The 11,527-nt window shown below is 26.3% G+C and overlaps 4 protein-coding genes across 5 annotated transcripts; 3 read left to right on the forward strand and 1 right to left on the reverse strand.

Moving 5' to 3' along the window:
- The first annotated feature begins 40 nt into the window (after positions 1-40).
- LOC138180587 (dynein regulatory complex protein 8) lies at positions 41-1,432 on the forward strand. 2 transcript variants are annotated; one of them, XM_069114595.1, is made up of 3 exons: positions 41-339; positions 456-666; positions 1,331-1,432. In XM_069114595.1, exons 1-3 carry the CDS (start codon positions 47-49, stop codon positions 1,343-1,345), a joined length of 519 nt encoding a protein of 172 aa, XP_068970696.1. In that variant the 5' UTR covers positions 41-46; the 3' UTR covers positions 1,346-1,432. The 2 variants fall into 2 exon arrangements, with proteins under 2 accessions (XP_068970696.1, XP_068970695.1); XM_069114594.1 differs by lacking the exon at positions 1,331-1,432 and adding an exon at positions 839-976.
- On the reverse strand, positions 985-2,806 carry LOC138180585 (delta(3,5)-Delta(2,4)-dienoyl-CoA isomerase, mitochondrial). Its single transcript, XM_069114592.1, has 7 exons — positions 2,654-2,806; positions 2,311-2,461; positions 2,151-2,239; positions 1,954-2,081; positions 1,586-1,866; positions 1,353-1,479; positions 985-1,268 (listed from the first exon to the last, which is right to left on the reverse strand). The coding sequence occupies exons 1-7, from the start codon at positions 2,703-2,705 to the stop codon at positions 1,170-1,172; spliced, it is 927 nt and encodes a 308-aa protein (XP_068970693.1). The 5' UTR covers positions 2,706-2,806; the 3' UTR covers positions 985-1,169.
- A 2,080-nt stretch (positions 2,807-4,886) lies between these two features.
- ATPsynB (ATP synthase subunit b, mitochondrial) lies at positions 4,887-6,482 on the forward strand. Its single transcript, XM_069114593.1, has 4 exons — positions 4,887-4,988; positions 5,351-5,515; positions 5,614-5,966; positions 6,144-6,482. The coding sequence occupies exons 1-4, from the start codon at positions 4,961-4,963 to the stop codon at positions 6,318-6,320; spliced, it is 723 nt and encodes a 240-aa protein (XP_068970694.1). The 5' UTR covers positions 4,887-4,960; the 3' UTR covers positions 6,321-6,482.
- Positions 6,483-7,242: 760 nt separating this feature from the next.
- On the forward strand, positions 7,243-10,249 carry Golgin84 (golgin A5). Its single transcript, XM_069114609.1, has 7 exons — positions 7,243-7,499; positions 7,679-8,121; positions 8,194-8,641; positions 8,718-8,922; positions 8,996-9,235; positions 9,354-9,575; positions 9,735-10,249. The coding sequence occupies exons 1-7, from the start codon at positions 7,348-7,350 to the stop codon at positions 9,792-9,794; spliced, it is 1,770 nt and encodes a 589-aa protein (XP_068970710.1). The 5' UTR covers positions 7,243-7,347; the 3' UTR covers positions 9,795-10,249.
- The last annotated feature ends 1,278 nt before the right edge of the window (positions 10,250-11,527 follow it).

Consider the following 11,527-nt stretch of genomic DNA (forward strand, 5'->3'; position numbering starts at 1 on the left):
TATTACTATTATTATTTAATTTATACTTCTTGCTTATTGTAATTTTATGTTATACATTTTTCATATATTTTCATATTTAATACATACTTTTTATACAGTGCCAGTTTTAGAACCAACATTGCTGGAGAAAAGACTGTGCGAAATATTTGATATATTTGATACTGCAAAGACTGGTGAAATAGACGTTAGAGATTTGGGAACCATTATTAGGGCATTAGGATGTATTATCACCGAAGCAGAATTACAAGAAATACAAGTTGAAGTGGAAGATGTAGTAAACAATTGTGTGCCATTAAATAAGTTTCTAGAATATATGTCTAAAGCTATTAATGAACGCAAGTAAGTTTCTTATAAATTTTAAGTTTTACTAAAAATAAAAAATTGTGACTTGTGGTATTTACATTCTTGATATATATATATAATCTCAAAGCTATTAATTTTGAATTTCTATTTAGATTTAAACCAGCAGAACCAGAAGATTTATTAAAAGCTTTCCAATTATTAGATCCCGAAAATCGAGGATATATTATGCGAGAAGATCTAGAAAAAGCAATGATGGAAATTGGAGAACCATTTTCAAAGGAAGAAATAAGTAACATGATGGCTATTGCATGTGATCCACAAACAAGAAAAATTAATTATGAACATTATATTAACTTACTGCTCGTATGTATTGATACCTTTTAATATATGCTATTATATTTATAATTTTATTACACAATACCTACCACAAAAAATGGTGAAACTGTTATATTCAAATTTAGATATAAATGAATTGAAATTAAAATGTGTAATTAAAATAAAATATAGAATATTCTTCTATACTTTTTATACATAGGTAAAAATACCTGATGAGATCAATGTATATTCCATTGTGGATGCATTGGATGCTGCTAAATTAGAAGTCATGCCTAAAAAACCTAGATTGGACAGTCTTTTATTAACTTACCAGACACTTGTTTAACACTAATTTGATCAATACAGTTGTATAATTTATTGAATTAACAATTTATTAAAGGAAGTACAATTTATTAAAAAAAGGTGTTAGTATTAAAATAATTGTAAAAGTATAAAACATATTTCTTATTCTTTTTTTGAAAGGACATGTTAACTTTCACCTTGTATGTATGTATTATTATATATATAATACATATCACAAAATTTTTATTTTACAAGTTAGAAAATATTGGTAGATCACCTTTGGTAGCTTGTGATACAGCAGCAGTTATAAAATCTTCACTTAGAAGCATACTTTGATTATACATAGCCTGTTAAAATATAATTTAGAAAAGATGTATAAATATATATATATAAATAATTGTTATTGCAGGTGGAAAAATATTGAAGCTTACAATATGATCCAAACCCTCCTGAACAGAATGATCTCTTGAATAAATTAAACTTAATTTTGAACCTTGCACTGCAACTGGACTCTTATTTGCTATCTCTTCTGCAAGTGCAAGTGAGCTATTTAATAAACTAAAAAGAAAAAGATATATCTTTAACTAAATTACTTATTCTCAAAAATAACAGGAATCAAGATCTCATTATCTTGTTACTTGTATAAAATATAAACATTTTTTACCTTTCTTGATTATCAAGTAAACAACTCACAAAACCTTGTTGTAAAGCTTCAGTAGCTGAAAATTTCCTTGCAGTATAAACAAGTTCTCTTACTAAACTGTCAGAACCTATAATTTTTTGAAATCTTTGCAATGTACCAACATCAGCAGCCATTCCAAAAGCAACTTCTTTTATTTGAAACCATGCATCTGAAGAACAATAGCGAATATCTGCTGCAGATATCATATCTACACCACCTCCAATGCATGCACCATGTATGGCTGCAATCACTGGCTTTGGGCACTAGAAGATAATTTAAAAAAAAGAAGGAAAGGAAATATTAATAAACGCTGCATAAGTAATTGAAAATTATCATACATGTCATACAACCTTTTCTATTGCAGTAAAACTTTCTTGATACTGTTTGATCCTTAATTGTAGAATTTTGGATTTTCGTGCAATATCTTCATGTTTTGCCAAATCTTGACCAAATTTCATTACATCTTGTAGATCAATACCTACAACATTTGTCTAGTATTAAATTCTTTTTCAGTTACATTGAATATTTATAAAATGAAATATAATACCTGCACAGAATGCTTTGCCAGCACCTGACAGAATTATTACTCTACACTCTGGTTCTGAAGCTAGTTGATCGAAACAAATCTTAAATTCTCTGTACAATCACCAAAATAAATATATCAAACCTCAGATGTAACTAAATTAAGATTTAATAGAAATATATACCTCCACATAGTATCATTTAGCGCATTAAGCTTTTCAGGTCTATTTAACTGTACCATACAAATCCATTTTTTGGGTACTGATATTGTTAAAGTCTCATATTTATCAAGATTTTTGATACTAGAATAATTCATTTTATAAGCGTATTGAATTCCTAAAAAAGTCATATATTGTAGCTCAACATTCTTAAAAAAAACACCTGTTACTATGAGCAGTTCAAAGTACTAAGCTAAAATTATAATTTATATGTTGATAGTTTAAAAAGTAACTAAACTTATTAGTCCGTTGTATAATTAATAGAAATTAATAATTAATGATAATTAATAGAATTATAATATGCTCTTACGTGTTTTTACAACGTTTCCTAAACAATAGCGTGTCGTATTTAGTAGAGCCATACTTGTAAAATAATACGGCAAGAATAAAGAGTAATAATTATTAATTTTACATTTTATAACTATTTGTTACAGATTTATGGTGATTTTCAAGAAACGAGAACGTGGGTTGGTACTCGCGGAGCGCTGACCTGCACTGCTTGTCGAAATAAGGGAAATATTCAAATAAAAATCTTTCGTTTTACTGAAATGAGTAACTTTTATTTGTAAAACCACTGTAATAATTTTTACAAGTAGTTTTGTACAGTGCCTGTTTACGTATTAATTGACAAAAGTAAAACCAGATTGGAAGCCATTATAGCACATGCATGTGGGTGCAAAGTTAGCTAACGCATTGTTGGTTGTTACATTTGCATGTAGCAACGATCCTGTGATACTTCGGATTTGCTTGATTCCAAACTTCGGAATCTTCAAGTTCTAATTTTTCCATTGCCGTACTACGCATCGAACCTCTGGACAGTTTCCATATACATTCTATTTAAAAAATTGTAAAACATTTGTACGTGGTTGACAACATTGCAAGTATACATGTCAATCTTTTTAGATTACTAAAGCTATATGTAAGACAAGGATACATTCACGCTATAGCGTAACATGCTTTTAGAGATTTATACATATAATTTAAATATGAAATTCAGTTTCTTGATATATTACACGTTTCGTCTTTACAATGTTACGTTTTGTTTTGGATTTTTTCAGAAAAAGGTACGTGAATTGATGCTTGTGACTTAAAAGATTTAAAAAGATTAACGTTTCTAAACGATCGTTTATTCCAACTTGTACTGAAAGGAGTTAATACTTAAAAGTAAAAAATTGAATTGAATTTAGAATCCAACTTTATTTATCAAAAAATATCAAGAAATTCGGATTGTTAGTTCATGCGTTAATAAATAATCTAAAGTTGCAACTCAAATCCTGAGAAAGATTACACGAAAGTTGTCGAGAATAAGATAACAAGAAATTGTATTAAGAAATTCGAACTATTAATTATTAACAATAATAAATAGTTTAAAGCCAGTTTGCAAAGTGTTTATCTGTCTTTCGAGTCAGTGCCTTCCTTTATCCGGCCACTTTCGGCGATTACATGGTTGGACAAATGTACAATTTTTCATTTGCGTACACAATCGATCAATTTAAATTTCGTTCTTGGTTTATACCGGATATTTCTATAGTAAATGTAAATAAGATTTGATTACTGCGGCTGTAACCATTAACTGTCGATTAGTGTCACCCAAGTTTCACTATAGACTGTTTCTAGATACGATCATTGAGTCAACTTCGATAATCATGCTAAAGGCAAGTTCACGCGTTAGCACTATGGCGTTATTTAAATGTTATTTTTTGTTACTTTTTACTTTTCAAATTAATGCTTATGCTTCATTCTAATTCTAGTAAATTCCTTATTCTACATTACTTAATCAGTACATTTGTATTTACATTTATTATTTATTATAGAAAAATTTCTGAAGTTAAAAATAATAGTTCACTAATATATAGTATTATTGTTATGTATAATTTAATATAATAACAATATATAATAATAATAATATACTAATAATATATTAATTTAATATATAATAAGATAATTTAATATAATTTAGTATAATTTAATAACATATACATATATAACGACTAAACATATTTAAATACAGTTACATATAAAATTCAATATTTATAGCAAATAACAAATTACTCCTTTTTTATATATAAATAATTTAATATATAAAGGTAAAATAAGAAGGTAATTTAAAAATAGTATTATAGAGCAAACAAAATTAAAAATGTTGCTTTAAAACATAAATGTTAAATATGTATTTTTTGAAAGTGTCTATTTATATCATATAAACTTGTACATTGAAATTGTATATTGGTTACTGAAAAAAAATTTACTTTTTTTTAAAAATTTGCACAATTTTAAGAAAAACCACAGTAATTTTTATTAAGGAGTTTACAAAATTTATAAACTATAAGCATTCTAAAGTACTGTTTTCAATTAAAAACATGATATAGGGATTTATTAATAATGAATTTATAATATTCTAAATAATTTTAATTCATATCTATACAACAAAATGTGCACAGTATTATAATAATATTTGATGAAAATTTTACTATGCACAATGTACGATTAATTTGTTACTGTATTAGATGATAGATTGCTCTACTATCTATTAAATGCTTTAGAAACTACTGTGCAGCTAACTTCGTGGATTCGTGTAAGCTGTCCTGGATTCTTTCGTGACAATTAGGAAGACAGAATGTTGTCAAGATTAAATATCCGTAATAGTAAGATAAAATTTTAAATATAAGAAATTACAATTGTTGTTTTGCAAAAGATTTCATGTACTATTAATTTTATACCATTTCCGCCGTATATTTCTTTTATTGTCAAATTTATATCGATTATTTTATTGCCATTATGTAATAATGTAATATCACTTGTATGATATTTTATTCCTAAAATATCATTGTACTAATTTTATTGTTATAATAATGTTTCAAGCAATATGTTGCATAAATTGTAAAATATATTCATATTTGACAGCGTGAATTGCAATCAGTTTTTTAGTTAATATTTAATTTTAAGTAGTGGGTAGAATATATTTCTGCACTTTTGTATTTATTTATCTCTATAATTTATTTTATAGTTTCTTCACAACTGAAAGCTGTAGCTTCTTGTGGGATCCAAACAACTGCAGTTACCTCATGTAATGTACCACGTCCAAAGCGTCCCATCGAACCAGCTCCAGTTAGGTTTGGATTCATCCCAGATGAATGGTTTCACTTTTTCTACCCTAAAACTGGTGCAACAGGTAAATTGATAATTTGTAACATACTCATCCACTTCTTTAATTTAAGATGTAACTTTTAATTATAAAATTATAAAATGTAACTTTTAATTTGTATTTAGGTCCATATGTATTTTTAACGACTTTTTCAACATACTTATTATCCAAGGAGTGGTATATCCTAGAACACGAATATTATGGTGGAATTTGTTTGCTTTCTATTGTTCTATATGCTTCATATAAAGTTGGACCCAAACTTGCAACATTCCTAGATAAAAAGATTGATGAAGTTGAAGATAATCTTAATGTTTCTAAAAATCAAAGTATAGAAGAACAAAAAGCTGCAATTGATAATTTGGAAAAGGAAAAGTGGTGTACAGAAGGACAATTGATGATCTATGATGCAAAAAAGCAAAATATTATGATGCAGTTAGAAGCTAGTTATAGGGAAAATCTGGCAACTGTTTACACGGAGGTAACATGTTTATTTTTACATATTTTTATATAAATTTTAGTAAATTTTTATTATTTACTGTATTTTTTTGAATATTAACATTAAGACAAATAAAGAAGCTAAGTATATCATAAAAAATTGATATTATTGATAACAATTGTTACATAGTATATTTTCTTGTGTATATTTTCTTTACAGGTTAAAAAAATCCTGGATTATCATGCCCAAATAGATAATATAGATCGTAGAATTGCTCAGAAACACATGGTACAATGGATTACAAATAGTGTATTAAAAGCTATTACACCAGAACAGGAGAAAGCTAATCTTCTGCAGTGTATCAAGGATCTTGAAAGTCTTTCTGCAAAGGCTTAAAATTTTATTTTGAATCAGAGAAAATAAAAGTACTATTAGTAATGTGGACTAGTTCATTGTAAAAAAGTTACGAAAATATCCAAAAGCTGTTGAAATAATTATATAAACAAAATAAACATAATCTTTTAAGTTGAATAAATGTCATTGAGAAATAATACTAAATTATGCATAAGTGACTTTTTTCATTCGTAATATAAAATTCATACGTAAATTTTATTTGGATTTGATTTGGATTAATTTTGTAAATTTGATATGTTTTATTTATAATTTTACATGGAATATATATTCATAATAATTTTTTATTTTTTTTATTAATTCTGGTTTATATAATGTGACTTTAAGTCACATGAACCACTAAGTTGGGTCATTACTTTTATTAGCAACTCAATTTATATTATTTATAATATTCATAATTTTTGAAGACTGGTATTTTTTAGAAATTTCAGTAGCTGCTGTTTCTTCTTGCCTTGTTACGTATAATTCTTTAAGCATAATGATTAAATATACGTATAATCATTCCGTATATCATCATACGTATAAATCATACGTAATAAATACGTATAATCATTCAAAAAGTCATGTAAGTACATATATATACCTAATTCAAGTGTATGACATATATTGAAATATTAAACGTACGACTGTAATATATCTAACAGATTTATCAGAAAGTTCTAAAAATAATCACTTTCTAGTTTCATTTTTTTATTTATAACAACATAAATTATTTTTATGTTTAATAAAATAATAATTAATATTTGTTAAATTATTAGGATACTTTTCGTTAATTGAATTAAGAAATTTAAATAATTACAGTATCAAAATAAAAGAATCGCTTGATAAATGTTAAAGAATTATAATAAAGCGAACTGATTGAATGATGGATATATATATATATGTATGTATGTATGGATATTTTGTTTTTTTAGGTTAAGTTTCTACGGTTCGAGGACATGAATTCTGTCAAGTGTTAAACGTCATCAAAGTTATAAGAAGTATATGTATAAGTGTATATTTTCGTTTTTATATGAAAATGGCATGGTTGTCAGGTCTTGCTGATAAGGCAGAAAATTTATTAAATAAAATAGATAAAAACACTGCGGCTGTTTTAAATAAAGACAAATATGAGTTATCCCAATCTCAGTTGACACATGTTACATGGATTTCTTCTGAGTCATGGTAAAAAGTATTAATTACTAAAAATTTAGAAAAATATGTATGCATAATTGAAGTTTATTAAAATTTTACTTAATTAAAAATAAATTAATTTCTGTTATGTTTTATTATTATTTATATTAATCTTTATGTGTATCAATAATTGTTAACTAAAGTACAACAATTCTTTTGATATATTTCAGTGTTAACACACAAGATGATACAATTTTGAAACCTTCTACACATACAGAATCATTAAAAGAATTTCCTTATGTTCGTTCAGTACCAAATCTTTCATCATTGACAACAAATTCTGTTATGTCTAAAGACGAAGAGCTTCTAACTTTCTTAAATACATTAGATTCAAGTCCAAAAAATAATGTAGTAGAAGTTTCAATGTCACCATCAACGCCTTCATCGCTCATGGTTGAACATCCAACAGATACTACAGATTCTGTATCGGACTTATCAATTCATAGTGGCCGCTCTAGTCCTAGTTTTGTCCATACATCTGTAGAGATGCCAGATAATCTTAATCATGATGATGTGAATGTAGACAATGCTAATTTTTGTAAAAATGTAATAATAAATACCCTAAATAATGAAATAATGGAAAATCAAACTTCTGATATAGTTTTGAATAATGGTAAATTTACACTTTGAATTTATTTAATTTGCATCAATTTTAAAATTCAAAAGATTTTCAAATTTGTTTCAGATCATACTGTTATGGAAAAGTCTGATAATATAAAACAAGAATATGAGTATGATGTGAAACAAGAAAATACAGAAATAGATAAATTGATGAATTCATCTCACAATAAGTATATAAGAAAGTATTTGAAAGAAGTAGAAAGAAACTTAGAAGAAAGGAATGAACTACTTGGAAAACAAGAAACAGATCATCAAAAGGAAATCATAGTTCTGAATGAAAAATTGCAGTCTTTATATACAGAAAAAGTACAATTATCCAAGCAAGTAATAGAATTACAATCAGCTTTAGAGAGAAGTAGATTAGAATTAAACTCCACTAGATCTGACTTAGAACAACATAAAGCTAGAGCTCTAAAAACATTGCAAGAAAAAGAAAAATTAATAGCAGAATTAAGGTGCAATGAGTCTACAGGGATGGATGATATAACAATTATGGAACTAAACCAACTCAGGTAAATATAAATTTAAAATGTAAGATGGATAAGTATTTAACAAGGTCTTTTCAATATACATTATATTATATGACAGGCAAGAACGTGATATACTCAGAGAAGAAAATCAACAAAGTTCTGAGCAATTAAGGATAGTACGTGAAGAATTAATGAATGCTGATGTAAAATTGGAAAAAATGAGGCAAAAATCTGCTGAAGCAAATATACAAGCTCAAGAAATTCTTGCTACAGAAAGGCGTAGAAGATTAGATGCAGAAGAAGATGCAAGATTACATTCAGATGTAAATTAATATATTTTTATCTTTCATATATGTTATATTTAGTGAAATCGATTAATACTAATCATTATTGTAGGAAATAAGATCATTAAAGGATGAATTAATTCGTCAACGTAATAATTATACTACACAACTACAAAAAAGTGATTCTGAAATCGCTCGGCTTAGGGTGCAATTATCCGCAGCTTCGACACCAAGCAGCAAAGTAGAATCAAGATTGACATCTCTGACCCAAACATTGGTTTCAAAACAACAAGCATTAGAAATTTTAACAACTGAAAGAAATGCTTTAAGATTACAATTAGAAAAAATAGAAGTAAGTTAATTAATAGAAAGTGCTTTCATTCGAGCTAAATATAAGGAGGACATTCTTTAGTCAAATATAATGATATTAACAATTTAAAACTAAATATAATGAGGTATTTTCTTTACAGCATGAATTTAGGAATAGTCGACGTAACGTTTTGTATAATAGCATAAACGATACAGATGACGCTAAAGCTCAAGTACCCACATTTTTGATAGAAACTCCATTTGATACTGGGGTTACTAGAAGAGTAAAACGAGCTTATTCATTGTTAGATGCTATTAGTATTCGTACAGGAGTATTTTTAAGAAGATATCCTCTTGCAAGGATTTTGGTACTAATTTATATGGTAAGTGGGAACACTTTAACTTAGAAGTACTATAGTTTTAATAAAAGATAATCGAAATTAATATCAAATTAAACATTAAATAGTTCATACTTATTGATAAATGTATTTATTGTAACTGCTAACAAAAGTTTGTTTTATATGTTTCCTAATTTTTTACAGGCATTACTTCAGTTTTTGGTTCTTATAGTTCTTCTATCGCAATCACCAGAAGCGCATTAATGTATGATATTTACAATACATGTAATAGGACATTTTTGTAAATATTACATTGGGATGGTGCATACATATACTAATATTAATTACTAATTATATCAGTAACTTTTTATAAACTATTAAATGGTATGTTATATAATGTACGAAAATTGTATTTCTAAAGAGATATATATGTTAATTTTTATAAATGTATTTGAATGATTGTTTTATTGAATCTCGTTTATAATATATGTATGTATACCATGTTGATCAGTGTAGTATATCCCCTTGTACGTAATTGTTGTTAGAATAGAACAAAAATCCTATATTTACAATTAATAAGCAATGAAATATCCTTATTTATTCAAATTATCATTTATTTTTTCATTATACAGAAAAACAGATAATACTACAAATATAATGAACATAATGTATTTAATTCAACCTAACCTAAATAAATAAATAAATAAATAAATAAATAATTGCTTGTATTATATTTTTTCTACATGAAATGCTTTAAAAAAAAGCACTTATTATTCTTTAAGTTGAAATGGATAATTTTAGATATAAGAACAAAATTTTTTATTTATTGCTGGAAATAGTAGTTAAGGATATTGTAATGAGCAATAATGATCGAATGATAAAAATGATTTTTATGTGTGAAAGTTAATAATGAATTTATGATTTCATTACTTTTTATGTGATAATTGTAATTGTATATGGTATCATTGATATAAATTTAACACTATTTAATTAATTATTGTAGTTAAATGTTTATTGTATGCAAGCTAGTATCTGTTAACGATATGGAATTGAACGTGATCACATAGAGGATTTAAAACTTTTTGTGAAGAATGTTTAAAACAGTAATTTAACAGATGCGCTTTCAAGAAGTTAAGATCATTTCAATGTATGTCCAATAATTTATTAATAATTTTAAATTAAAATTTTTTAAATGTGTTTTACATATATCATTACAAAAAGCGAAAATATTTAACTAGGTATATCCTAACTAATTATTATTATTGATTATCTTTACATTTCCCTATGATTGTTAATTTGATTTGGTTGATTCTTATTGCTATGTATTACTATGATATCCTAAACGAAAAGAATTTGATATGCCATGCAAAAACAGAGATATGCGAACAAACAAAATTCTGTATATTCATTTGCGCTTCTACTTTTCTGTAGACATGCAATATGTTCTGTTGAACTGGAACCGTTCAAATATCTGGAATGATACGAAAAAATGTTTCAGACTGAAGTTGTATGGTATTGAGGGAGATATACTATACTTTAATTTTAATTTTTTATTACATATTCTTGTAGCTGATATTCAGACGTTTTTAAAATAGTAGAAACTTGTGTCTTTCGCACCATCCACTATCGAAATTTAAACTTTCAGATTCGGCTGAGCAATACAAAGAATTACCAAAAACTGACTGTTCGCAACTATCTAGCCATTTTTAAAACATTAGAAAACTATAGCCTTGTGTTTCTTAGCATCATGAAAAATATCTTTATGCGTCTTATACTGTGGTGTACACATCGGTTAGTGCTAATACCGGTGGCACGGCGAATTTTAAAATTCATATCTCAATAGTGGACGTTGCAAAAAATACGAGTTTGTAGTGTTTTGAAAAAAGTTAGTTTGGATGTCAACTACAAGGATAATAAAAGATAATAAGAATAATGCAAAAGTAATAAAAAATAGAGGTATCCATCTAAAAATTTTAATATCACTTTTACAGGATGTT

This window comes from Bombus flavifrons, chromosome 6 (genome assembly GCF_040668555.2).
Source record: "Bombus flavifrons isolate JBK064 chromosome 6, iyBomFlav1_principal, whole genome shotgun sequence".
NCBI lineage: Eukaryota > Metazoa > Arthropoda > Insecta > Hymenoptera > Apidae > Bombus > Bombus flavifrons.

What these genes read in the sequence shown, in the direction of transcription:
- LOC138180587 (XM_069114594.1), top strand. Translation starts at nt 47, where the DNA reads ATGTTATACATTTTTCATATATTTTCATATTTAATACATACTTTTTAT. An exon ending in AAAGCTATTAATGAACGCAA is followed by an intron (nt 340 to 455) that starts GTAAGTTTCTTA and finishes ATTTCTATTTAG; the next exon opens with ATTTAAACCAGCAGAACCAG. An exon ending in ATTATATTAACTTACTGCTC is followed by an intron (nt 667 to 838) that starts GTATGTATTGAT and finishes TTTTATACATAG; the next exon opens with GTAAAAATACCTGATGAGAT.
- LOC138180585 (XM_069114592.1), bottom strand. Translation starts at nt 2,705, where the DNA reads ATGGCTCTACTAAATACGACACGCTATTGTTTAGGAAACGTTGTAAAA. An exon ending in AGGAAACGTTGTAAAAACAC is followed by an intron (nt 2,462 to 2,653) that starts GTAAGAGCATAT and finishes TGACTTTTTTAG; the next exon opens with GAATTCAATACGCTTATAAA. An exon ending in GTTTTACTGCAATAGAAAAG is followed by an intron (nt 1,867 to 1,953) that starts GTTGTATGACAT and finishes ATTATCTTCTAG; the next exon opens with TGCCCAAAGCCAGTGATTGC.
- ATPsynB (XM_069114593.1), top strand. Translation starts at nt 4,961, where the DNA reads ATGTTGTCAAGATTAAATATCCGTAATA. An exon ending in AAGATTAAATATCCGTAATA is followed by an intron (nt 4,989 to 5,350) that starts GTAAGATAAAAT and finishes TTTATTTTATAG; the next exon opens with TTTCTTCACAACTGAAAGCT. An exon ending in CCCTAAAACTGGTGCAACAG is followed by an intron (nt 5,516 to 5,613) that starts GTAAATTGATAA and finishes ATTTGTATTTAG; the next exon opens with GTCCATATGTATTTTTAACG.
- Golgin84 (XM_069114609.1), top strand. Translation starts at nt 7,348, where the DNA reads ATGAAAATGGCATGGTTGTCAGGTCTTGCTGATAAGGCAGAAAATTTA. An exon ending in ATGCAAGATTACATTCAGAT is followed by an intron (nt 8,923 to 8,995) that starts GTAAATTAATAT and finishes TCATTATTGTAG; the next exon opens with GAAATAAGATCATTAAAGGA. An exon ending in TTTTGGTACTAATTTATATG is followed by an intron (nt 9,576 to 9,734) that starts GTAAGTGGGAAC and finishes AATTTTTTACAG; the next exon opens with GCATTACTTCAGTTTTTGGT.